The sequence below is a fragment of the Miniopterus schreibersii genome (assembly GCF_964146895.1).
Source record: "Miniopterus schreibersii genome assembly, chromosome: 12".
Lineage (NCBI taxonomy): Eukaryota > Metazoa > Chordata > Mammalia > Chiroptera > Miniopteridae > Miniopterus > Miniopterus schreibersii.
Window position 1 is genome coordinate 38095338 of NC_138112.1, and position 27667 is coordinate 38123004.

The window sequence follows — 27667 nt, forward strand, 5'->3', positions numbered from 1 at the left end:
TATTTCATTTTATGTATATTCCACAATAAATATATTGATGCTATCACTGGTGGACATTTGGGTCTTTTCTAGCTTTGGGTTGTAGTGAATAGCCCTGCTATGAAGATTCTTGTACATCTTTCTATACACAAACGGACACACATCATATATGTGAATTTCTGAAAAGCTGCTGCCTCAGTGCTGGAGCTAAGAGTGAGTGAATCACAGTAAATTAGTGCATGGACCCTTTAGGAAGAATGCTTGGGGCTCCAGGAGCCCTCCTTCTCACTCAGCCACAATCCCCATTGGTTTCTGCAGCCAGAAGTTATTGAGAATACTCTTCCCAGCACTAGAACCCTGGGCTGGGGGTTCTGGTGTGGGGCTGAGGCTTCTCACTCCTAGGGGGGGCCTCTACCCCTGAGATATCCCTCCCAATTTTTAACCACTACATGTGGGAGTAGAGCCAGCCCATTCTGTGTTTCTGCCCCTCCTACCAGCCTTTCTGTGGCTTTTCCCTTATGTCCTTAGTTATAGGACTTCTGTTCAGCTAGATTTCAGGTGGTTCAGAATGATGGCTGTTCTGTAGTTTAATTGTAATTTTGATGTGGTTGTGGGAGGTTCCCAGTACTGCATTTACCTACACCTCCATCCTGACTGGAACTGTACATCGTTTTCAGTGAGTTGTCATCTATTAAATTCTTTGGTCCCAAACAGTTTTTAAGTACATAAAAAGGGATAGTAATGTAAGGATAAAAAAATAAATGGGAAAATAAAATAAAATAAACTTTTTTGGAGTGATGTTGAAAATCTGCTATAAAGTGAAAAGTATAACCAACCCAACTATGTCTTGAATTTCAGAATTATCATCATGGTCATTGTCTAAACAAAACCAAATAGGAAGTAGTAATCCAAACAATCTTTCTGTTTGCATATGGGAGTGCAAAAAAGATTTCTCTTTTTTGCTCAGTCTATCAAATTTATTCGAAAGAAAAACAATCCAAACAGTGGTCAAGTCTGCCCCACTGCTGTTGTTGATTTCATAAGCCTCTGTATACTGCTTTATTGTTTGCTAGTTCTAGTTGGGTTTTTCTTATCCTATGCACTTTACTGACAGACACCTACTGCATGCAAGGGTGTCAGCTATCAATGGATTGACTCTCAATTCCAAATCCGCTCTTAATGGGCTATTCTATGATAATGGAAGTAGACTCTTAAGAATTCTCCTTTTCCAGTTGGCAGAGTGTTAAGTTGTGTCAGTAGAGTGTGCTGGCAAGGCCCTAGAGGAGGAAGGGGATTCTCTTCTTAGTTCTGGTGTGATCCTCTAGGCAGAATCCTACAATAATCTCGGTCTCTGTAGCACAGACTGGTAAGGCCTTCTGCTCCACTGGTGCCAGCCTCTAGCAGCACACAGGGCTTTGCAGCAGGGGTGTTTCAGTCTAGCACCTCCTGTGAATGGCTCACTCTTTACACCCCGTTGGGTGGCTTTGCTGTACAGTGTTGTTCTGGAATTTTCCCATGACTCACTTCTCTTCCTACACCTTCAGTTTATAGAGAGATCTGAGGTTCAATTACTTTGCATAGGTGACTTCCGCTGGCACCCCAGGGAGCAGATACTCAATAAATGCTGTTGACATGGCACCTCCCAATGGATGGCTTTTTATGCATCTTCCCCTGGGCAACTTTGCAGCCTCAAAAATTGTTTAAACTTCTGTTGAGCCTCAGGCATGTTCCGTCTCAAGAGGTTTGGCTATCAGTCCCCGTAGAAAGACCTCTGCCAGATTGTTTCTTAACTGATTGCTCTATCTAAGAACTAGGAGCAATGACTGCTCCCTATGTCTTCTATTCTCATATTTTTAGAATCCTCTTTACTCCTTATTTACTAATCTTCCATTTCTCTAATCTCCAGTTATAGTTAACAATTCCTTTCAGTTAAAAGTCTTTTTCAAATTACAGTGTGGTTTCAGCCTCCTAATTGAAGCTGATACCCTGAGCTGGGGCTGTTCAGTAATGAACAAATCACACATGAATGGTACCAGTTAAGGCATAATATTTCTTGCCTATGCTTTTGCTCTTTCATGAGACAACTCTTTTAGACATCATTATCAATAGTAATTAATGACACAAATTCTACCCTTATTATTCATAGTAATTATAACAAAATGTTATTAGATTACATTTGTTAAGACATGTCAGGCACTGTGAAGTGTCAGATGTTGCAATAAACTTCTTTGTATACTTTATCTCATTTAATCTTACAGTCACACCATAAGAAAGACATGTATCATTTTGGGTACCTTAAAGGTGAGAAAAATGAGGTTCAGGAAACATATTTGAAGTGGTAATGTTGTATTTAATCCAGGCTGTTTGATTTCAATGCTTATGTTCTAAACTGCTATACTATTTTACCTCTCTTGTCAATTAGCAACACAAGCATCTCATATATTTAATGGCTAGATTGCATTCTTTTGTTTATAATTTTTAAATTTTAAATATGTCCTCCACAGTGTTCACCAAAATTTATATTCACATTTTATTCTACCCTGTCCTGTCCTGTCCTGTCCTGTCTTATCCTATCCCCTTGGAGGCAGTTTTGCTTCAATTGTCCTTCCTACTTACTTGAAATGATTAGAACAGCAAACATGTTACTACTATATTCATCAATGATTTGGTTCATGCCATTCACCCTTTCCATTTTTTTCCCTTCTCTTTCTGACTAATACCTATTCATTCTTATCATTCATTTCACCCTCTGATCTCATTAAATCTTGTACACACTCATTTATAGTCCCTTGTTAGATGCCTTACTTTCAATATCTTCCAAATTAGATTAGTATTTGGGGTACAGGAGTAGACAAGAACCATTTCAAGTTCATATTTTATTTCAAGAATCCAGCATCTATCTTAAGTGTCTGTTGAATGAAGAAATAACATGAGCGTGTGTTGCTGATGGTGACACTATGCTAATGACTACACAGGTAGAGAATCCATCAGAGGTAAGGCAAGGAAGAGAAGAGCCCTCCAGTTACTTTTCAGATATGAATGAAAAAGCATTGAGGGGAATGGGATTTCTTTGGTGTAAGCCCCTGACAGGATTTCAAGGCAGCAGTGAACATCAAACCACAAAAAGTCCCTCAGGCCCATCTTTATCTCAATATTAGCAGCCCTTTCTTCTAAATACAGACTGTGCAAGGCTCCAGGGAAGAGGCAGTGAAATGACCTCCCCCTGCATCCCATCTTCAAGCAGATCTGCCTAAGATGATGGGGGGAACTAGCGTAACAGTGATGGGGAGGAAAAGCAATGGGCACAGCAAAACACGTAAAAAAGTCTTAGAGGGACAGGAGTCTCTTTAAGCAGAATAATTTAGTGGATTTGAGGTTCTGCACAACTGAAGACATTTATAAGAAAGGCTAAAAAAAAAAACTGATGTAAATAAAACATAGAAAAATTCTAACCCCCAAATCTAGCTTCAACTTGAATGCTTTTCTGAGAGAAACAAAGAATAAACAGCAGGGCCTGCTTCCCATATATTAACTGTTTACAACCTCTCTTTTTGTGGAATCCAATATATAGATATATTTTCCTGAGGTCTGACCTAACCCCTCATTTCTTTATGTTTTAAATGCCTCGCCCTCCCAGGTGCCCATCTGAGTGAGAGACGCAGAAATAATTTTAAAAACACCAGTGCAATGAGAATAAATGCTTTTTATTACGCAGAAACCAGGTAGTCAAAGCCCTTCATGAAATTCCCATGTGCAGTAGTTGGTCTCTGGGGTGGAAGGCACTTTCCCTGGAAAGCAGGAAAAGCAGCTCAGTGGTATTTGTGAGCCAGGGCAGTGGCCACACCAGCAGCCACCTTCTGGAAGGCAGCCTGCACCTGAGGGGTAAATTCCTTGCCAAAGTTGCGAGCCAGCACACACACCAGCACGTTGCCCAGGAGCTGTGAGGAAGAGACAAGAGGTATGGTCATGGTCAGCAGATGGACCCAGCTTGGGCTCAGAATATCCCAGCCTCATCCCAAGGTATGTTTTTCGAATATAAGCAGAAAGATAGCTGGATCTTTGATGTTACTATTGATGCAAATCCATCTGCATCAGCCTAAATTTTTACTTGACAACATTCCTCCCTTTTTGTCTTTCCCCAGAACTTAAGTTATCACTGTTAAGTTATTCTTTACAACCAGGCAAAGAAGCCATGACACATTTGAAAGGAAGAGATAAAGGAAAGAAAGTATTAGATAACTATAAGTAGGTTAAAGCGAGACTTTTTAAAATTAAACACTTGAAATATAAAATTTACTTAAATAAAGAGAAGACACTGCAGAGAACAAAAAGAAAAAAAAGATAAATAAGAGGAAGCAACGGTTGTGAGCAAAGAGGGCAAAAGAAATTAAATGGTCCTTGTGGAATCCATAGTGATGCAACCAGAATAACTTTCCCATCCTGAACTGCATCCTGACTTTTATGCCCTCTCCCCATGGCATGAGCTTGACCACAAAAAGGAAGGAGAACATTGTACGTCCCGGAGACTCACCCTGAAGTTCTCAGGATCCACGTGCAGCTTGTCACAGTGCAGTTCACTCAGCTTAGCAAAGGTGCCCTTGAGGTTGTCGAGATTCTTCAGACCCTCGCTGAAGGAGTTCAGCACTTTCTTGCCATGGGCCTTCACTTTAGGATTGCCCATCACAGCAGAAGCAGAGGACAGGTCCCCAAAGGAGTCAAAGAACCTCTGAGTCCAGGGGTAGACCACCAGCAGCCTGAGAGGTGAATGCAGCACAGAGGACAGAGGGAAGTCAGTGCCTGTCAGAAACCCACCCACCCTGCTTCCATTCACTCTCCTTATGCCTGGATACCAACCTGCCCAGGGCCTCACCGCCAACTTCCTCCACATTCACCTTGGCCCACAGGGCGCCAACGGCACTCTTCTCCTCACCAGTCAGATGCACCATGGTTGCTGTTTGTGTGGTTGCTAGTGAACACGGTTGTGTCAGAAGCAAGTCTAAGCAGCAGCTGGTTTGCTCTCCCTTTTATGCCCAACCCTGGCCCCTGCCCTCCCTGTTCCTGTGAGCAGATTGGCCTAGACAAGGGTGTGGTTCTGCAGGGTGAGGACTGAATGATGACAGCCATACCTGTCCTTGGCAGTTCTGGCACTGGCTTGTGAGTCTGACCTCAGACCCTCAGCCCTCCCTCTAGGTATCTCTAGGTCCCATCCAACAGTACAAACTGCTACTTAAAATCATCCTCCTTAGAAAACTGACTTATATAATTTTTAGAATCACAGCCTGGTAATGTCTTGGAGATCACCTCCTCAATTTTCTTATTCCACAAATGAAGAATCCAAGGTCCAGAAAGTGGAAGAGATGTGCCTGTTGTGATTTGACTTAAGAGTATATGGATGGATCCCTCCTGTGTCTTCAGAATACTCAACATATTTACAAAGCTCCCAGTTCCAAGTATATTTTCTTTTTCTTGGTTGGGATTAAATCTTTCTGGTAAGAAAATATTTACTCATTCATTCATTTTTTTTTAAATTATTCATGTAACTAAATAAATGATGATTGAAAAGTAGAATAAATATAAATCAAGAATGTCTTGTGAAATAGTTACCCTATTAGAGTTGAGGATCCACAGACAGAAACTTAGAGATCTCTCAATGTTGTAAGAAATACAAAAAAGTGAAAAATCAATTGCAATCCCAAATCATTAGGAACACTGAGGGAAGCAATGTTTTTAAATACTAACCGGGGACATATATAGTCTGTTTCTTCCTGGACTGATCTGGGAAAGTGTCTGAGAGAAAAGAGAAGTTCTCTGAGACTTAACAGAAAGGGTGGGGAAATGGAAAGGCATTCCAGCCTGGGCTCATATTATTTTTGTCCTTAGGCGACTAAGAATGCTATGTGTATAATAATTTCTCTGGTGCAAATTCATCACCCATAATCCTATTCTATCTATATATTTTGTCTGTTTAAACTTGTTTTTACTAAAACTTACTCTTTTATCTCTATAGCTTTTCTAATACCCACACCCTGCCTCACCCCCATAACCCTTAGACTCTTTTTCCTCATGTAATAAATTCTGTTAACTTCTGAGGCTAGAAAATGCTCTAAAGTGTAGAGCTCTCCTTGCTATTAAAAGCTGCAATGAAAAGACAAAAGCAGCAAGCATCTCTGAGCTCAGCACAAGGTCTTTGAGCTCCCTGAGGGCCCTGCCAGCTATTTCCCCTAATTTTCTTCATCACTACTTCCTGTACCTTTCCTTCTTCCTGAATTTTCATTTTCTTCAGTAAGAAGGAAGGTGTGTTTTTTTAACTTTCCATGTTTCTCCTACCTAGATTGTTCTTCTGATTCAGGTGACCCAATGTCTAGAATCACCTTTCTCTCCTTTGCCATCACTGGCAACAAATATGTAACATAAATTTCACATCCTTTCAGATCTAATATCCTGAAACTCCAACTACAAAGACATTTTTTGCCCGGCTAGGCGTGGCTCAGCAGCTGAGCATCGACCTAGGATCCAGGCGATCAGGGTTCGATTCCCGGCCAGGGCACATGCCTGGGTTGTGGGCTTGATCAATAGCTCTCATCATTGATGTTTCTATCTCTCTCTCTCCCCCTCTCCTTTCCTCTCTCTGAAATCAATAAAGATATACTAAAAAAAAGAAGACATTTTTATGTGAACCAGAAGAAAAGGATTTTTTATTTTTACCTGTTCCAAATAAATTCATAAAAATCCTGCTTTCATTACCTCTATTCCCCCAAATATGTTCCCCATCATTGCTAAATAAAGATTCCTTACCCCTTTTACCTGTCCTAAGCCCCAACAAGTACTTGTGAACAAACTCACTCTGATTATTCTCAAACATATGCAAAAGGCTTGGTTTTTGTTTGCCCATCTGAAAGTTAGTTCATAATTAAATACCCATAAAAGATTATAGGTGTAAAAGAGAGAATTTGAGCATTTTCTATTTATATTAATTGTTCTCTGAAACCCTGAAGCAAAGAGCATCTTGCTGGGAAAATACTCCACATGTTGAATTCTAGGAAAAGAATAATTTTAAATGTTTTAAATATTAACAGCAACAAGAAGACACCATTTGTTTTGGCCTTTAGATTTTGAGTTATGTTTTATTACACTTAAACCTTTGTTAACTTTATCATTTTTTACTTTCAGATTGTTTTCGAAACCCTATTTCTCACCCCTGATATCAGAGGTCAGGCATATATATGTGGAAGGAGATCTGGGGAAATTTTGGATGTGTCTTTTGCAGGAATCACTTTGAAGAACCACATTGTCAAGGCTACCAGTCAATCGATGGAAATCAGCTTCTGCTTAAAGACTTTCTCTACCATTTCTGGTTCTCAGAAATGGTTCCCCTAAGTTCTTCTTTTGTGTTTTTTTCCTTAAGTCTTCCTTGGCCTTGAATGATCTGTGGGTTACTCTTGGCTGCAGCTACCATCCTCCTGGTTTCAGGACAGAAGTTGCTGCTTTCTCTCATTATTTCTCCTTTGCTTGCCCAAAGAGTGAAACAGTCTTTTCCTTTCATTACCCATCACCCTACATGGACAAGGCTGCAAGTTATAATAAGACATCAAATCCCAGAAGTATAAATGTTGATAAATGTGGTTATGTTCAGAGCCTCGGGCTCCAATCCAGATCAGCATTCAGAGGTTCTGGAAAGCTTCTTAGGCCCACTGCCACCTTCACCACTGTGCACTTACATCTATCCTGGGCCGCAGGGTGTCTGCTTTACTTTGATTCCAGACCCACTGAGCACTAAACACACACACACACACACACACACACACACACACACACACACACACACACAGAATCTCCAAGGTAGAAGCTTCTTTCCTTTACTCCAGTCTGTCAAGTTACCCTAATTCCTAATGTTCTACACCAGAATGGGCCTAGTCTGAGTACAAAGGATAAGTATTAACTTCCTCCTAAAGCATCATGGGATTCACCCAGAGGTACATAGTTTTTTCATTTGTTTAAAAAATTGCACTCAACTAGAACGCTTTTTTACATGCTCTAGTGTTTAAGTCTAAATTCCCTGAGAAGACCATAGTGACAATCTAATCTCTATTTTCCTCAGTCAAGCACATTATTTGCTCTTTTCTCCCAGATGCACAATCTCTTGGCTACTTCTTTTTAGCATCATTTCAAAAATTAAATTAAATTAAAATACTCAAAAAAGAGCATAATTCATAGAAACAAAGAACGTAAACACAGAATAGCATAGGAAAAGGATAGTTTAACTCATTTTAAGCCATATTTTTCTCTTCAGTATTAGAAGTTTTAGGCCCAATTTCTTGTCTATAATCATTGGTTAGTTCCAGAGGTGAAGGAACAGAAGAGGGTACAGTCTTTATATATTTTTGTTCTTTTCATGATCATTTGGAGGAAAGAAGGGTGCTTTGTTTACTCCTTTCAGACCATGACACCCACAATTTCTCTTACTCTTCTTCAAATCCTCTGAAAGTCTTTTCCTCTCCAGATACCTGATTCTTAAAAGGACTTTCCTATGATCAAGGATGTGGAACTAAGCTCCCTAACATTTCCCTGGGGTGTCTCTGAGTCCATGGTTGTTAAAGATCCTATTCAGATATAAACAGTTCTCAGTGTCTGCTATGTACAATGACCTGAGAATAAAAAAAGAATATAAAAACTTCTGCCCTCAGGCAATTTAAAATATAGTGGTGAAACTATAAACTGTAATGCATTGTCTATATCCTAGTAATAGATGCAGAGTTATTATGAAGGCACTTTCGTATATAAGGAAGCAACATGGTCTGTTTCAGGTAGTCAAGTCTAATATTAATTAACAGGAAATTGTATAGATTTAAAGAAATGTGTACAAGTTAGAAAGTTCTAGAAATCCTTCAGGTATTTTTCTAGCTATGATCAGAAAACAAATGTGTGATCAGTGCTTTACTTTCCTAAGTGCTTCTTCATTTTATATTGTATCATTAACACCCAAGGAACTCTGTGCAATGGTCTTTTGTTCAGATTGTCCTCTGGTCCCAGGAGTTCTAACACAAGGAATAATTATTTACTCATTGACTTATTTTATTTAATAAATATTTCCTCACTACCTATAAAGTATCTTAAGGCACAGTACTCATGTGGAATAGTACTAAATAGGCAGAAATGTTTATACAGCATAGAGTGTGAGTGTTATGGATAAAAAGAAATGTGAAAAATGGGGAGGGGGTTGAAAAGACTCCCTTTGGCAATATTGTAAAGTTCACTGGAGCCAGGGTCAAAAATGGTCACAGGTGATATTTAAGCATTAAACTTTGCCTGAAGGGGGTATGGGGACTAGTTTTGGATGTGTTCTGCCACCAGTGAAAGAGCATTGGTTATTTCTTAGAGCAGAGGCACTTGATGAAGTCTAGTATTGGGGTCGACAATGTGTAGGCAAGAGAAGTAGAAAAAAGAAAACATAACAATGCCTTGAACAAGCATTATGTCTCTATTGAGCACATTATATTTTGAGTAATTGTAGGAAATGGATCAGAGCATTAGCCTGAAGGCCATGTCTTAGGTTTGAGGTCCCCCGTAGAGCCCCTATCATGCCAGAATCTTCTCCCTATTTCAGAACTCCTTGAACATTCCTATGCTTTGGAGGTAGAAGTGTCAACTTTTAATAACTGTGTATGGTCTCCCCTTCCTTTTCTCATTTCCCTGACCTCCTTGTATAAGACACAAAAGCTCCCTATGTGTAGGTCCTCAGGGATATTCCCTTCCCATAACCCCAGAGGGAAAAAAATAATAAAATAAGTAAAATGAGTCAAGAAGTTGAGCTAAAAGTTCTTTATTAGGCAGAAGCCATACCCTTGAAGATGGGCACTATTCTTCCAAGTTCAGAAGATAGAATCTTGGGAAATAAGGTTTTCCAAAAGTCACCAGGATCTCAGTGGTACTTGTGAGCCAGGGAAGTGGCCACACCAGCAGCCACCTTCTGAAAAGCAGCCTGGGCCTGTGGGGTAAATTCTTTGCCAAAGTTGTGAGCCAGCACACACACCAGCATGTTGCCCAGGAGCTGTGGGGAAGAGGTAGATAGATATATACACATAGTTAACAGCTTGGCTTTGGAGAAAGTGGGCAACAATAATTTTTTCCTGCCTACACTTGACCCCAAATTTATCTTCAGGTTATCCTCACCAGCATAAATGAGTAAATATTTGTATGCTTATGTTTATTGAAAATTTGCTCCATGCATAGGCCTTGTGTATCTTGACTCTGTGCTCTTCCTCTATTCATCTCCTGACCTTATCTCCTTTGGCAGTTGCTTCTGCAAATATACAGAAGCAACTTATGCATAAATGTTTTAGTCTGATAAGGTGGGATGTATCCTAGAGTTTAACTCATGGAGTTCTTTCATTTTGTAGATAACAAAACTAAGTCTTAGGGAGAAGTTTTATCAAGTAGACACTTTATAGAGCTTTTCTTTCTCTCTAGAGATATTTATAAGTGGGTGAAATGGATAAATGTTTTTTCATAATTTTAACTTGCCTTTTTTCTACTACTTGGGTAAAAGCTTACAGTCAAAATGCTTTTTTCTTTCCATTCTTTCCTTAAAATATATATCCATTAAAATAATGAAAAATAATAAACACTGTTTCTCTACCAACTACTGAAATAAGTTTAGGAGCATGAATGATAATGAAAAAAATCTAATAAAGACAGAGAAAAATATCTGATACCTAGAACATAATTGTTTAAAACTGTGATCTGACTAAAGAAAGAATGCAAAGATATTGGGGAGGGGGAAGAAGAAAGAAAAGATCTACCTTACTCAGCCAGATTAAGCCTGACAGGGTTTCAGGGAAAACTCAAGTGCAGAAATTTTCCCAACTATGCTCTCAGAGGGAAAAAAATGGAAAAAGGAGGAAGGAAGGAAGGAAGGAAGGAAGGAAGGAAGGAAGGAAGGAAGGAAGGAAGGAAGGAAGGGAGGGAGGAAGGGAGGAAGGAAGGAAGGAAGGAAGGGAGGGAGGAACTAATTGAAGGGAAAAGAATGAAATGAAAGGCAAAGAGGAGAGAAAATAATATCAAGAAGATGAGAAGAGAGATTGAGAATTCCAAAATTTGCTAAGATTGTAGATTAACAAAAACTTTCATAACCCACTAGTGAGAATGTAAAATAGTCCAATGGCTTTGGAAAATATTTGATAGTATCTATGATAGCATAATTTATGCAAAACCTATGAGCTAGCAATTATACTTTTAGATATGCAGAAATGAAATCTTGTGTATATCCAAAGACATGTCTAGGAACATTTGTAACACTGATATGCATGAGAATCTCAAACTAGTGGCACCTTAAATGTTCTTCACTTAGTGTAATAAAAAAATATAGTATAGTAAAATAGTGAAATGTTATACAGCAACTTAACTTACTGCTTTACATGCAGCAATACAGATGGATTGTACAACATAATGTTACTTAAAAGTAACCAGGCAATAATTCAAACTACATGTTTATATATAGAAAGATGGACAGAGTGACTGCAATACAGATCAGAAGGGAAGGGGATTATACCATAGAAAGATATAGAGGAGCCATGAATAATTTTTAAACTCAGTTACAGATTATTTTTCTTTAACCTGAATGACAGGAAAAAAGTATTGAAAAATCCAAGGAAAGAAGTGGCATGATTTGACTTGTATTTTTCAAGAATTATTCCGGCCCTGGCCAGTGTGGCTCAGTTGGTTGGAACATTGTCCCATGCACAGAGGGGTCACAGGTTTGATTCCTGGTCAGGGCACATACCCAGGTTGTGGGTTTGGTCCTAGGTCAGGGTGTGTGCAGGAGGCAACAGATTCATGTTTCTCTCTCACATTGATGTTTTCTCTCTCTGTCTCCCTCTCTCTCTTTGTCTCTCTATCTCTCACTCTCTTCTCTCCCTTCCTCTCTCTCTCTTGAATCAGTGAAAAACATATCCTCAGGTGAGAATTAGAAACAAAACAGCTCGGCTGGGCATGGCTCAGAGGTTGAGCATCAACCTAGGATCCAGAAGATCAAGGTTTGATTCCCAGTCAGGGCACATGCCCCGGTTGTGGGCTCGAACCCAGTTGGGGGCATGCAGGGGGCAGCCGATCAATGATGACTTTCTCATCATTGATGTTTCTCTCTCTCTCTTCCTCTCCCTTTCTCTCTCTGAAATCAATAAAGATATATTTAAAAAACACACACATATGCAAAAATTAAAAAAAATTATTATGTTTCAGTGTATAAATGGATTTTAGGGGTAGAATAAAAAACACACAAATAGGATGATGTAGTAGGAGAGGGAAGTAAAAATGCCATCTCTGTTTTCAGGCTTGAGCAATGACTGAGGTGTTAGTCACTGAGAATAGGAACACAAGGAGAAGGTGAAGTTAGCAAAAGATCAGGAGTTCAGTCTTAGACATATTATATTTGATGCGCTCCTAAACAATCCAAAATTGGATATTAAGCAAGTAGTTAGATTTACGGGCCTTGAGTTCAGATAAAATACAATCAGGTCAAGAATGCACAGTGAAACACAGCACAGAGGAACACATCTTGGTGTACTGTATAAACCATGTTCACTACCTTTCAAAAATGACAGACGATGCACTTTAGAGATACCTCCTTGAAACCTTAGAATGTATTTGTGAATTTGGAATCACTATCCCATTTTACAAACCAGGACATTTTTAATAATACTTTTCAAGTCAATGGGGATATTAGATCTTTGTTCATCAAATCCTAAAGCCCTGGCTCTTCACTTCTATGCCAAGGACCTGGGTACAGGCATTTGAAGTGATTGCCACAAAAGTAACTGTGCTCAGTGCCAGCTCCAGACAAGAGACTTCTAGGCACTTTCTGTTTTGGCAATGGATTTTCTTCTTCTCTTTCACCAGACAGAGAAACTGGCTACCATTTGTGACTTCTCCCCTCTCTATTTTACTATATTTTAAGGGCTACAGAATCTTCGCTACAATGGTCCCTTACTTAATTTTTCCTTAGTTTCATTGCATCTGTCAAGTTCAGTCCTTTACGCATCACTTCACTATAATTGCAGCAAACTCCTATGGCTAAATTCAAGTTAGATCCTGTCTTTTTAGTTCTGTACCCACACATGGATTAATTTCCCTCAAATTCCCTCTTTATTATGCCCCCCTCCTGTGCAGGAAACTTCACCTTGTTTTTTGTTTGTTTGTTTTTATGCTTCTAACAATAGCATCTGTTCTTGCTTTTTTTGGTGTCTCTAGTAGCTTCTCTAATTTTATACCACTCCACTGTATTTAAAGGACAAATTTCATATCTGTTACATAGGCCTGGCATGATGATTCCTGGATTTATCATTTTCCCATATAAATCAACTTTTTCTCCATCAAAGGCTTAATTGAATTATAAATATGTTCCATGTCACAGAGCTAGCAGGTGAAACAGATTCAAACCAAGGCAGTCAGTATGTATGCCTTAGGGATGGTTTTTCCATTAATACCATTGAAGACACTAGGGAAATTTTTATAGAATAGCCTTTGACTGGGTCTGTGGAAGCCCCAACCTCACTGCATTACAGCTGGTAAAAATATGTTTCTCATGTTAAATAGAAGTGAATTATAGCTTGAAAAGAACACTATCCTGAGTTTATACAAATAATAACATATACGGGACCCATACTAAGTCCTAACATGCCCTACTCACAATCAATCATTTTCTTGCATGTCTCAAGAATACTTCTATTCCATCCCTTTTTCTAAAGACATTGCCCAATTCAAAAATCTACTCTCTCTTTCTAGAAGTAACTACTCTTTTGGAGCCACTCTTACCTTGCAGAGCCTCACAAGAGTTTCTTCTCTATCATCCCCAAACTACCAATCTATTGTTCTTATTCTCATAGGAGTGCTTTATTGTAACTGAATCAACATAAAAGATAACACAAAGAGAAGACAAGGATATTCCTTATAGAGCATATTTTTATTTTATTTTTGTCACATAGGTGTTAAGTATAGAGGCAAGGCATTTCCCCTAGTCTTCAGGAGATGGACTCTTGGAACACAGGACCTTCAGGTAGGCACTCACAGAGTTGGACAGGTGACTCAGTGGTACTTGTAGGCCAGAGCATTAGCCACAGCAGTTGTCAGCTTCTGCCAGGCTGCTTGCATCTGGGGGGTAAACTCCCTGCCAAATTGGGTTGCCAAGACAACCACTATCATATTGCCTAGAAGCTGGGGAGAGAGTGGAAGTAAAAAGAAAATAGAATATAGTAAGCAGAAGATCTAAATCTGGCCTTGAAGCAAAAGATACAACACCCATTTCCTTTCTGATAATAGTTTGAGCAACTTTCAGGGTCATGATCCCTCACAAGTGCATCATTATGGGCTTGACATTGGCTTCAATATGATTCCCAATAGTGTACTTGCCATTGGGTTCAATTTTTCTTTCATTTGCCCTGACAATTCATGACCCCAGAACATTGCTATGATATTGCTATGAATTGCTTCTCTCCTTTAGAGAATCTTTGTTTTTGTTAAAAGTAGGATTACAGTGCTACAAGGAGTCTCAATATGAACAGTCAAAGTTTGCAGATATTACATACATTCAAATTGTTTGCATACTCATATAATAAAGAATCCTGTGTTGAATTTCATCACTGCTAATGGAGAAGGGAAGGGGACACAAACACCCATTGAAAAGATTGTTTTTATTTTACCTTGCTTAGTCCTGGTTCTAACATCAAGAACCATGCAACAATATATTCATCCATTTTTATAGAAAATCTCAGTGAACCAAAGCAAGATGTTTTCTCCCTGGCTCAATTTGTATTCTCTATGTCAAAAACATTTAGCTCAATTTTGGCCAGTGCTCTGCACAACAATATATTATTTTTTGAAATATCAGATGACCAGTGGTCTCTACTGGTCATAGTAATTACTCTACTCAGTCTTACCTTTGAAACAACTTAACTACCAAAATTTAGCTCTTCCCTGAAATACTTCTTTCTACAACTACCTATATAGGACTAGACTTAAGTGTCTGTGTTTCCTAATGTATACATGGTATACAAATATCTAGGATGAAAGAACAAAATACAAGCACTCTCAAAACTCACCTTAAAGTTCTCAGGATCCACATGCAGCCTGTCACAGTGCAGCTCACTCAGCTGAGAAAAGGTGCCCTTGAGGTCATCCATATGTTTCACAGCATTTCCGAAAGAGGTCAGAACCTTCTTGCCATGGGCCTTGACCTTGGGGTTGCCCATTATTGCAGTTTCAGAAGATAAGTTGCCAAAACTGTCAAAGAACCTCTGGGTCCATGGGTAAACGACTAGGAGCCTACGGAACGAACATAGTCACAGACCAGATGGGAAGTCAGAGTATGTAAGAGATCTGATCAATTTTTCTTTCAGGAACACTTTCTGCCTTTCTGCCCTTTCCCTCACTTCCAGTACTTACCTTCCCAGGACCTCACCTCCAGCTACCTCCACGTTCACCTTGGCCCACAGGCTAGCAACAACAGCCTTCTCCTCAGCAGTGAAATGCACCATGGTGTCTGAGAGTGTTCTGTTGATCACAGATGAGCCAGAAGCAAGTCTGTGCTGCTGCTTCTCTGTCTGGACTTTTATTCCTCATCTTTGGCCTCCAGGTCCTTGCTTCTTCCAATGAAATGAGACTATTGGTCAAGAGTGCATTGTCACACCAAGGGTGGGGTTTGGACAAGGGAAGGTCAGCAAGATGGACATTTGCGTCACTGATAGTGTTAGGTGGCTCTATCAGGGGGATTCTGCTGTTCTCTCCCCTACCATCTACTATGTAATTCATATCTCAAGCTCACCACCACCACTATTCCTGGTAACCTCTAAGCTGACCATGGGGCATGACTAGACTTAAGAAGTATAAGAATTAGAAATCTATTGGGCATTGTGTCAGGTGTTTGCAAGACATCAATCTATTGTTCACCTGTGGTTTAGAAGAAGCCACCAGTTCAACTCGGTTACCAATTTTTCTAAAGCTTAGATGAGGCTCATACTTTTATAGTTCTTGTAAACAAGAAAAAGACCCCAATCCTGCATCATTTTTGAAACAGGAGAGGAAACTGGATAATTTAGAGAAGAATTGAACATTTCCCCTTTGTTGTTTAGGTCTATTAATAATATATGCACTTGTTAGAGCAAATTTATTTCACTCTGATTATATGGACAAGCGTCTCTGGCCCATACCACGTATGTACTCTTTTGTGTCAGCATATACACAAGAAAGTGTTGGGGGAAATAAGTGTCCTTGTGTTCAATGAACAGAGTTTTAGAGGACTCCATGGAGGTGGGTACAGATTAATGAAGTTATCCCTAGCATATGCTGGATCCACACTCCTTTGGGCGTTTAACTTTTTCTCATGTCCAGTTAGGCAGAGGTTATCTTCATTGACAATACGCCACACACTACTGTTTCTGTGATTTAAGGAATTTTGGTTTCATGACTCTCAAACAAATATTTGTGGGACTAGGCAAAACATACTTCCTATGGGAGAGGGAAAGGCTTATTTTATAGTTTTTCTCTCAGAAGTTGTTTCTCCCACAAGTTGAGTTCCAGGCTTGTTTGTTTTTTCTCTGATATCAGTCTTCCAAAAAAAAAACCCTCCAAAACCTATACAGTTTAATAATTTCCATGTGTATTTATAGAAGTACTTTAAAATCTAAAGAGTTCAACCCAATATATTAGAGCTGAGTTTCTGTTTTTACAAGATAAATCTTTTCTGTCTACTTGATACAGTGATAGGCTTTTATCTATTCAGCTTGGAGAAGGCTTAAATGTGAAATGTGGAAAAGAACTGCTAAGGTGCCAAAAGCTAGGTTACCATGATAGCCTTGATTATCTGTGAGCTCTTAGTGCCAAGCTTTTTTGATGTGAGCACTTTGGTACAGAGATATAAAGAAAAAAGTTTGAATCAATCCCAAAAGGATTCGTTTCAAGAGAAGAAGCCCATGAAATAAAATAAAGAAGAGAAAACTCTGATCACTGCAAGAAATCTTATTTCTACTTAATTGTGGGCCTGAGCTGAGGGCATGGCTCAGGGTACTTGCTCTCTAATGGCACTAATGCTCACCTCCAACAGTGTGTGCACACTGAAGTCCCTGACTCAGGGACACCTGCAACTCTGCATGATAGTGAAGAGCCTCCTCCTGTCTTTCCAGCAAACCAGACAGTGAGTCCAGCAGTTACCTCTAATCCTGCTTTTCCTTCACCCTCTTTAGTCAATCATTTTCAAAGACTTTTTGATTCTTTCTTGCTCATTGCTGTTCCACACTTCCAATTTATTCCCATGCTCCCCACTCTAATTGCCATCTAGATGCTTATCACATCAATGCTAGATCATCATCATAGTCATCTAACGATTTTCCAATCACTCATCACATATTTAAAAAATCAAATATTTATTAAGGCTAATCATGCCAGGCATTGTTTTCAATACTGAAAATCTTGGAAGAACAAAACAGTTGGTCAAGTCTCATGATGTTCACATTCTATTGGGCAGAGGAGACTTACATTAATAATTAAACAAACAAATGAATAAGAGAATTTCAGATGGTGTTATATGACAGAAAGGAAATGCATCTGATGACATGGTAGCAAGTGGCTACAGAAAAATTATATAATGAAGGATGTCCTAAAGTTATATTTGAAGTGGGACCTTAATGGCAAGATGAAGTCAAATGTAAGTAGTTTGGAGAAATAACTTCCTGGAAGCAGGAAGAGCAGGTGAAAACCTCTGATGCTGGAGAGAAAAAAAAATGAAAGAAAAAGGGAGGAAGGAAGGAAGGAAGGAAGGAAGGAAGGAAGGAAGGAAGGAAGGAAGGAAGGAAGGAAGGAAGGAAGGATATTAGCATTGTCTCTAATCTACTCAGCACCCACAGCCAGGCTCATCTTTTTAACTCTCCTGTACGTCACATTACACTCTTGCCTGTAAATGAGTGTTAACATCTAGTCACAAAATAAAATACCCCTGAGATCTGTTCTTCCCAGCTACTCTGTGCAATTTATTTCCTTTTCTTTTCTCACAGTGCAAATCTGTTGCTCTGAGCTGGCCTCTGAGCTGCTTCTGTTCATTTCCCCAAATAAATCTCCATCTCTCTGAGCAGTTTATAATGACCTCTCTTCCTTGGAACGTTACAGCCAACCTTCACACTTGGGCACTGTCTCTCCTGATGGCAATGCAATCAGTTTAATCCAGGTACTCACCACTTAAACATAAAGTTATTAATAAAGCCTAGGATCAATTCTTTGGAATTGACTTTGAAAAGAGTTATCACATGCTCTGACCTCCAACCACTCCCATCCTAATTTATCCTCACAACAGCTTATAGCAAACCAGCTGCTTTAAGAAAATGTGTTCCCATAAGCAGAAGGGACTTAGAACTCTTTCTTGGACATTACTGTTTTAACACCTGGGTTAACTTTTCTCTACCAGATGCCCATGTTGACACTCTGCCTCCATCCTGATTCCTTGCCTTCCCTAAAGTCTTTACTCTGGCCCATACAGTGATCTGGTTCTGAGTTTTTGTCCCATGATGCCCATTTCTCCTATCAGAGCTCTCCCATATCTTTAAGAATTCCCAAATGTACATTCCTTCTAAGTGTATGTTAACCCAAGTGTGTATTACTTTTACTGTTCTGTTGTTTTATTTTCTTGTCAAAATAAAACACACACACACACACACACAGGGCACACCTCCAGTGGGAGAGGAACTGGTTCATGTTATATTTTCCTCTTAGAGCCTATTAGTTCTATATTTAGAGTTTTAGGAAGCTGCTTTGTTTGTTTTTCCCTGAAATAAATTCTTTACAAAATAACTCTTAATAATCCATTTCCATGTGTATTTATAGAAGACTCTAAAATTTAAAGAGCTCAACCCAATACATAGAGCTGAGTTTCTGCTATTAGAGAAGTGACCCTGTCAGCCTACTTGTCATAGTTGTGAGGCTGTTATCTGTTCTTAGAAAAACAGGGAAGACTTCGTTCATGTGAAAGGCCAGATAAGAATTTGAGGCAAAACCAAGAGTATTCTCTTTAAGATCAGAGATGAGTGAAATGAAGGAAAAAAAGAGACAGTCTTGAGCCAGGAAATCCACTGAGCCCTTGCTAACTTGTGGTGCCTGAAGTTTTGGAAATCTGGTTTGATTATTTGCCCCTATGGCCAGACCTGATAATCATATAAAAGCACAGATTAAAAAGTTACCAGTAAAGTTTTATTACAAGGTACCTCTATCTTCAAATTAGTTTATCGTCTAACTTAGGTTCTGTGAATCTTAATTACTCCACCTCAGACCAATGGGTTTTTATGATCCTCGTATGTCTGCAAGCAACCTCCTCATTTTTCCAGAAATCCAGACAGTGAATCAAAAGTCATCTGTAACTCCTGCTTTTCTCTTATACTTTTGAGGCAATATCTTTCAAAAGCTTGTTAATTTTTCCTTGCCTTTAACTGTCATATCTTCCCATTTTCCCCACGTCATTGCTTCCGACATTGCATAAATCCTCACCTTCTAAGCTATTTCTTAACAAAAGCCATCCATGGTTTTTAAAGCATTCATTCTCACGTGTTCTCAAGCATTTATTCAATAACTATTTGTTGAATAAGTGCACATAATTGTTCTAAGTATGAGGGACTTAAGATAAATGAGGAAGAGAAAGTAACTTTCTTCTTAAGACTCATAATTTAGAGGTAGAAGATATAAAAAAAGAATAAATCAATCAATAAAATAATTTCAGAAATGATTATTTGCTATGAAGAAAATTAATATCTGGACTTTTAGAGAGGGGGAAAATTACATCAAGAATAGGCCTTCTAAGGAGGTAATATCTGAGCTGGGGCCAGAATAAAAAGAAGGAATCTGCCATGGGAAATACTGGGATAGAAAGTCTGAAAGTTGGAGCAGTGAATAAAACCTCTGAGGAAGGTAAGCAAACATATGAATAATGGGCAAATGTGGTTGATATATAGTAAAGGTGAGAACTGCAGAGAATAGTGTTGCAGAGGAAGCATAAACCAAATAACTTAGAACTTATCTTCAGGGGTAGGGAGTAAGAAACCATTATGGCATTTTAATCCTGGTAATGACATAATCTGAAAACCCTCTGTACTCTTAGCTAGATAAATATTCTAAGAATATTCTGTTTATCATAACTTGATTTTGCTCAGGTGTCTTTTATTGCCTACCAACAATAAGTAGTCATTCTTTCATCTATTAAAGAGCTGAGCCATCCAACTCTGCCTGTATGCATGTGTGTGTGTGTTAATTATAAAGCTTTATCGATTAAGCTGTGTTAACCTGACAAAATCTAGATCTAAATCTAGGTCCCTAAAGGAGAAAGAATGTATCTTTTGCCCACCATCATCACCATCTTTGACCCCTTGACATTTAAATTCAGAATAATAGATCAGGGGTAGAAAAGAGAAGAAGAGGTTGATTAAAACTGCTTCTGGCCAAGAGACATATGAAAAAGTGCTCAACATTGGTAATCATCAGAGAGATGCAAATTAAAGCCACTATAAGGTATCACTTCACGCCTGTCAGAATGGCTCCATCAACAAATCAACAAACGACATGTGCTGGAGAGAATGTGGAGAAAGGAGAACCCTGGTATACTGCTGGTGGGAATGCAGACTGGGGCAGCCACTATGGAAAACAGTATGGAGGTTCCTCAAAAAGTTAAAAATGGAGCTGCCTTTTGACCTCATGATCCCACTTCTAGAAATATATCCTAAGAATCTTGAAACACTAATCAGAAAGGATATATGCACCCCTATGTTCATAGCAGGGCAATTTACAATAGCTAAGATCTGAAAATAGCCCAAGTGCCCATCAGTAGATGAGTGGATAAAAAAGCTGTGGGACATTTATACAATGGGATACTATGCAGCGGTAAAAAAGAAGGATCTTTTACCCTTTGGGACAGCATGGAGGGAACTGGAGAGTATTATGCTAAGTGAAATAAGCCAGTCAGAGGAAGACAAACCACATGATCTCCCTTATATGTGGAATCTAAAGAACTTAATAAACTGAGGGACAGAAATGATTCAATGACATGGAAGTATGGATCAGACTGACAAATGTCAGAGGGATGGAGGGGGGTGGGTGGGTGGAGTGGGAGAGATTAACCAAAGAACTTATATGCATATATGCACAACCCAAAGACACAGACAGTGGTGTGGTCAGGGACTGGCGAGGGGAGTGGGTGGGGTGGAACAGGCCATTGGGGAGAAAAAGGGGCATCTGTAATATCTTGAACAACAACAGCAAAATGCACATAGCTCTCATTAGTTGACTGGGTAAGAAGGCTTAGTGCCATGAATAGCCTCTGTTTACTCTGTTTAGGGGCATAATGAGAGGTCATAGGGCTTAGAGATACCAGGGCTGTTGATAGCCTATAATATAAGCAGAATAATCATGGTCTCTCCTCCTTATTATGGAGACATAAGGTGAAATTAGAAAGTAATTCACAAGACAAATTCCAATCACCTTGTGGGGGCAATGAAATGCCTAAAAGAGTTAAATTTGCCAAGTAATGACACTCAGACTTATAAAGTGTGAGGGTCTCAAGCCTTGATATGAGAATTTGATGCAAGGTCCAAAAGTCAAGACTCCCTGAGTAAACTAGCAATAACTCCTCCAAAAGTGATTCAGTTAATGCCACTCCTACTTGGGGGTCCACAGTTCAGTGTATGGCATCTTGTAGATTTATCCAGGCTTAGAGCTTTCAGTCATCTACCACCACCTCCTTCCTTTTAATCTACCCCAGTCCATCAGAAACCATGTCCTCTTCATCCTAACTTTGCTCATTCTTTAATTTTTGCAGACTCTCATTGCTCTTCTTGGGTTTAGCCCATTATGTCTGTTCCCCTGAATTAGAATCCATGTCTAGTCTCTGCAATTTTGAATTTATTTTTGTGTCCATTAAGTATCCCCCCTCCCAATCTTATTATTTGAGTCATTTAAAGTTCTAAGAATATTTGTTCACTCTTGCTGATAGCAATAGTGAAAAAATAATTTTAAAAAGTAGTAACTTTTTTATTTAGTTAGGGCCTCTCATCACCTAGTCTTTCCTAATACTCTGTCTTACTCTCTCCTGTGCTTCCAGATAGGCATTTTCATGCAAGTCACCAGGCCCTAGCTTGTTGGTTTACACTGCAAGCCTTTGTTAGTATCTTACTTCTTACATGAAGTCTTGGCCATTCTTTCCCCTTAAAATTTACACAATATCCTAACTAACTTTATTTTTGTACATGCTATATTCAATCAGAAGATAATTCACAATGATTTCATGTGTCTCAGCCTTGACTCCCCAGTGAAACAGTGTAACCCATCAGGAAAGTGCAAGCTATTGTTGATTAATAGCAACTTTATCTAGAAAGATCCCAGCCATCACTTAACTCATCCTCTTATCTCCAATTCTATCTCCCAGACATATGACAAGTTAAGTGATTCAAAATGCACATTAGAGTGAATTGAAATAGTAACCCAACCCTAGACCTGGATCCCTACAAAATTCTTTTCTTTTTTATTAAATTTATTAGGGTAACATTGGTTGATAAGATTATATAGGTTCCAAGTGCACAATTCTATAATACATCATCTGCAAATTGCATTGTGTGCCCACCACCCAAAGTCTGAATTCTGACATGTACCACAAATCTACTTTGTTTTTTTCTTAGGCACTGCTTACCACCTCCTTCTTTCCCCTCTACAGTAAGATTTTTGTTACACTGCACTGTAAGTCCTCACCCACTTAATTGACTCTTACCCCACCCCAGAAAACTTTTCCCCATCTTGCCAGATGCTCTAGAATCCTCCGGTAATGCACACTTCTCAAAAGAGCTCTGTTTCTTCTTATGTCTCTTCCCACCCCTCAGGCAATGAAGCTTTTCTCCTCTAACACAAGAGTAAAAGATGAAAAAGATACAATATAATTTCTGATTACTCAATAGAATGTACTTTATTAAACAGAAGCTGTGTTGTCAAGACAAAATTCCAGTTCCCATTTGGAGAAGGAAGGCAATGGGGACATAATGGGTACTGGTGAACTTGAAAGGACTCATTGGTACTTGTGGGCCATAGCATTGGCAACACCAACCACCAGCTTCTGCCAAGCAGCCTGCACCTCAGGGCTGAATTCCTTGCCAAAATGAGTAGCCAGGACAATCAGCATCACATTGCCCAGGAGCTGTTAGGTAAAAGACAAAATGACAAATACGCATGTTGAGTAGAAGTTTCCAAAACAAGTTGTAGAAAAAAGAATCACTTAATACCTAAACTCCCTGCCAACTCTGCATTTTAAATTCCTCGAAGGGTTGTTCCTATTCAATAAACTCAGATAAACTAGTTCCTAAATTCAATTTATTATGAGCTCTCCATTCAACATTTTGCCTACCTATGTCTCAATCTTTTCCCCAATTTTAGCATTTTTATTTGCCCTTCTCCCTTCTTTCCTGCTTCCCTCTCTCATTTACTAACTGTGTAATTCCTGTAAGCATAGAATTTCAGGGCTTCGTGGGCTCTCAGAATGAGTTTAGTTAAAGTCTCCAACCATTGCCAGAACAAGCATTCACTTGGTCACAATACCAACAGTAAGTGAACATATCTTCCAGGGCTTGTATTTTTTGAGACATTCTGTCTAAAAAATGTTTCTCCAAAATCTCTTCCTAAACCTCAATCATAAGGGATCACATAAAATAATGCATTTCTCCTTCCCTAAGATAGGACTTTATCTATCAGAAGTTAAATTCCATTCCTTCTTGAGAAACAAGTTTGTTTTTCTCTGATGTTATTCTCTAATAAACACATCCAGTTCTGACAAGAGTTTCTGAAAAGTTTCAAGCAAACTCAGGCTGTTCATCACTCTTTAGTGTCACTAGTTCTGAATCAAGGTGGCCTTGGTTATACCTAATGGAGGTCTGCTCTCTTAACCCAATGACCCATAAGTTCTGAGATCTTTGTTAGTTTTCCCAATAAAACAATCAATTTCCATTATTATCCTAAAGTTTAAAAAGGAAAAAAATAGCACATGAACATTTTCTGAACTCACCCTGAAGTTCTCAGGATCCACATGCAGTTTGTCAAAATGTAGCTCACTCAGCTTAGCAAAGGTACCCTTGAGGTTGTCCAAGTTCTTAACAGCATCTCCAAAGGAGATCAGCACCTTCTTGCCATGAGCTTTGACCTTGGGGTTGCCCATTATGGCAGAAGGAGAGGACATGTTGCCAAAGCTGTCAAAGAACCTCTGGGTCCAGGGGTAGACGACTAGGAAGGAGCCTATAAGATGGAAGCACAGCAGATGGGAAATCAAAGGCTCTTAAAAATCTTAAAAGACTTTTGTGATCAATTTTCAAGGCTCATATTCACCATCGTCACCCATGCATTGAATTCCAGTTCATACCTGCCCAGTGCCTCTCCTCCAGCATCTTCCACATTTACTTTGCCCCACACCTTAGTGATAGCAGCCTTCTCCTCACTAGTAAAATGTACCATGATGCCAGGTCTGAGAGCTTATAGAGATCACAGAGTTGTCAAAACACATATGCCTGCTGCTGGAAGGGGTAGCTTTTTATTCTTTACTGCTCACCTCTGGCCCCTTGTTTCCCCTAGTACTTTTAAATCATTGGTCAAGGCTGAGCTGTGCCCCTTGGGGGTGGAGTCAGGTCAAAAAAGGGTCAGCAATGAAGAGTGCACTCTGGTTTATGATAATATGTTTGGTTTCCTAGATATCCTTCCTTCGTTGGCTCCCCCTTCATTCTCAACACAATTTTTCATTTAGTCCCTCTTTTGTCTCCCCTTGTCATTGTCCAGGATGACATTTATCTCTCCCATTCTCTTTCTCAAAGGAAGACCCATAAAGAGGAGATAAACCCAAGATAGGGAGAGAGTTCCAGTCAAAACAGCTTAATGTTTGTGTTAAGGATAGTGACAGGGACAAAGAACAGGGTCAAGAAAAAAATATAGCCCTGGCTGGGTGGCTCAGTTTGTTGGAGCATCGCCCCATTCACCAAGTTTGATTCTGGGTCAGGACACATACCTGGGTTGAGGGTTCGATCCCCAGTAAGGGCATGTGTGGGAGGCAACCAACCGATGCTTCCCTCTCTCTCTTCTCCCGTCTTCTCCCTCTCTCTAAAAAATCAACAAAAACATTTCCTCAGGTGAGAATTAAAAAAATACACAATTGACAAGGAATCTCAGTTCAGTTCTATCTCCCTTAAAAACTAATTTATAACTAAGCTTCTGCATCTTAATTTTCCAAGGGAGACAAAACACATAAATCATCACTTCAGGAAGCTGAACAGAGTAGCAAGGGGTCCACAATAGGGCTAAGATCTCAGTCCCAAAGTACAATACCTGAGGGTGATTTCACAGAGAAAAGCAATAGAATATGCTTACATCCCCTGCTTCCCAGGAACCCTCTCTCTGTCCATTTACCTGTGACTACAGAAGAAACTGGTTACTTTGGGAAGATTGCCCTGAGTTCTCTTCTTAATTTTCTGACCTACTTATACTTAGGAGTCTGGAATTATTTTAAGCCAGGATTTGTGATCAAACTAAAGAATGGATGAATCGATGTTAATCAGGTTAGGAGTTGGAGCATGCTTAATATTTGTTGTAGCCATAGATGTCAGAAGCTTTAAATTTTCTAGTGTCTTTGGTATATTTTTGTTCATTTGTTTTGTTTTGTTTTGTTTTGTTGCTGTTCCTGTGGTCTTTGGGCTCCTTAAGAATTCATCATGAAACAGAGTCTGGACCTGTCACTTTTTCAGTTATCACCCACTGTTGTTATTCTCAAGTCTGGTTGGTATGGTGGTGAGAAAAGGTGAACAATTCCACGTGTGTAATGAAACCTCAGTCTTTTGTGGACCAATTTTTCTGGGCTGTGACCTTCACAGGTGTTACTGAGTTTTTTTCTCCCTTAAGAAAGACAGGAAATACTCCCTGGGTTAGACCACTTAGCCCAGCATGACAGGATTCTTGGGTGAGAAAGGAGATATTTGATCACTGATATAGAAGAACAATATGTAAACAAGAAATACCTGGCTACTCAGTAAAGAATAACCCTTTGGTTAATCAAGCTTTGTGGGGTTTTTTAAAAAATCCATAGAGATAGGGCTCTAGGTTTCCAAAGAAAATTTCCTATAGACCCACAGTGTAAGTAAAGTGACTTTCCTTAGACCTTGGGTATGAGGGTCAGACATTGCCAAAGCCTAGGGAATAAGAACCAGGTCTGTCAAGACCAAGGGCTTGGGAAACAAGTATCTCCCTGAAGCAGATCCTAGGAGTACAGCCTATTCTCCTTCTGATCCAGAGTGTGGACACCAGTCTTCTCTTAGATTCAGAGCATGAGGCTGATCCCCTCCTCCATCTTCACTCCTCTTGCAAAGCCCATAATTCTAGTAGAAGGTTTTGGGACCAGAGCTGGCTTGCCTCCAGGGATCTGGCCCATCCTTTGCTCTCTTATCACTAAAGGTTGTGGGAAAAGACTTTACAGAAAGGTTTTAAGGTTGAAAGGCAGCATACCTGTAGCTCAGTACAAGGCTTAGGAATTCTGATTCTGAAGTTAGGTAGGCTGAGTGTAGTCTCATTATTGTTTAGGTGATTGTTGATTCAAGCTAAATGACCTCAGATGCTCATTTTGAAGTATTTCATGTATTTCTCCTATGGAATATCATGATTAATTTCTTCTTTCTCGAATGGAAAACCCAAAGTTTAGAGTGATAAGTGACATAGTTATCCAGGATAGATCAGAAAGATTAAATGGTCAGGGAAAAAGTCAAAATAGCCTTTATTACTTATAAAATTGAAAATTAATAAAATAATAACACATTTTATCTCAAGGTACTTAAATAAAAAGACTTTAAAAAATAAACTCTGGGTAGGTCACTCTCTTGCTCCCTCTCTGCCGCCTTCTTGGTTCCACGTTCCCCACACAAAATGCCTGGTGAAGCCACAGAACCCGCCCTGCTACAGAGCAGGAGTGGCCCCAGCCCCGGGCTGAGCCAGGGTCTGGAACAGAATCTGACTGTGATGCATCAGTACCCGAGCTGGAGAGACAAGGTTCCACACAGGCAGCCACGCAGCAAGGCCAGCTGGCAGCAGCCGCTGAAACCGATGGCGAGCCAGTCAGTAAAGCAAAACAGAGCCAGAGTGAAAGGGAGGCTCAGAAGGCTGTGTCCAAATGGGGTCCTCACAGGTTACAGGGGTTACTAGGGTGACTATCCAGAAATCTAAGAATGTCCTCTTTGTCATTCCAAAACCAGATGTGTACAAGAGCCTGGCTGCTGATACCTATGTAGTTTGGGGGGAAGCCAAGATTGAGAATTTATCTCAGCAAGCACAGCTAGAAGCTGCAGAGAAAGTCCAAGTTTAGTGAAGCTGCCTCAAACATTAGAGAAAACACACAGCCTCCAGCTGTACAAGAGGAGAGTGAGAGGAAGAGGTTGTTGAAGCAGGTGTGGAAATCATGTCACATGCTAATGCGTTGAGAGAAAAGAGCATCAGAGCCCTGAAGAACTAATGATATTGCAAATGCTATTATAGAATTAGAAATATAACCATCTAAAAATGAGGATTTTTGGTAGTGTTTCAAAAGAGTAACTGCAGCTTGGTTTGAATATTGTGTTGTTTCTATCATTAATAAAGTCATGGCTTCCACTAAAATGAAAAAAAAAAA

General features: G+C 39.5%; 4 protein-coding genes and 1 pseudogene across 6 annotated transcripts in view; 1 reads left to right on the forward strand and 4 right to left on the reverse strand.

The window, feature by feature from the left end:
* Window positions 1–27667, reverse strand: part of LOC308565024 (olfactory receptor 51B5-like) — a gene marked incomplete at both ends in the record, with an annotated part of 340544 nt that overhangs the window by 288978 nt on the left and 23899 nt on the right. The gene's annotated exons all lie outside the window — the stretch shown is intronic.
* On the reverse strand, window positions 3663–5087 carry LOC308565179 (hemoglobin subunit beta). Its single transcript, XM_081153989.1, has 3 exons — window positions 4834–5087; window positions 4511–4733; window positions 3663–3917 (listed from the first exon to the last, which is right to left on the reverse strand). Exons 1-3 carry the CDS (start codon window positions 4923–4925, stop codon window positions 3789–3791), a joined length of 444 nt encoding a protein of 147 aa, XP_081010115.1. The 5' UTR covers window positions 4926–5087; the 3' UTR covers window positions 3663–3788.
* On the reverse strand, window positions 9899–15570 carry LOC308565180 (hemoglobin subunit epsilon-2; the record flags this gene model as incomplete). 2 transcript variants are annotated; one of them, XM_081153991.1, is made up of 3 exons in its annotated part: window positions 15415–15570; window positions 15072–15294; window positions 9899–10027 (listed from the first exon to the last, which is right to left on the reverse strand). In XM_081153991.1, the coding sequence occupies exons 1-3, from the start codon at window positions 15504–15506 to the stop codon at window positions 9899–9901; spliced, it is 444 nt and encodes a 147-aa protein (XP_081010117.1). In that variant the 5' UTR covers window positions 15507–15570. The 2 variants fall into 2 exon arrangements, with proteins under 2 accessions (XP_081010117.1, XP_081010116.1); XM_081153990.1 differs by lacking the exon at window positions 9899–10027 and adding an exon at window positions 13918–14187 and having other exon boundaries at window positions 15415–15569.
* Window positions 22926–24588, reverse strand: HBE1 (hemoglobin subunit epsilon 1). Its single transcript, XM_081153999.1, has 3 exons — window positions 24396–24588; window positions 24041–24267; window positions 22926–23179 (listed from the first exon to the last, which is right to left on the reverse strand). Exons 1-3 carry the CDS (start codon window positions 24481–24483, stop codon window positions 23051–23053), a joined length of 444 nt encoding a protein of 147 aa, XP_081010125.1. The 5' UTR covers window positions 24484–24588; the 3' UTR covers window positions 22926–23050.
* On the forward strand, window positions 26929–27511 carry LOC308564901 (nascent polypeptide-associated complex subunit alpha pseudogene; annotated as a pseudogene). Its single transcript has one exon. The product of its transcript is annotated as a nascent polypeptide-associated complex subunit alpha pseudogene (transcript).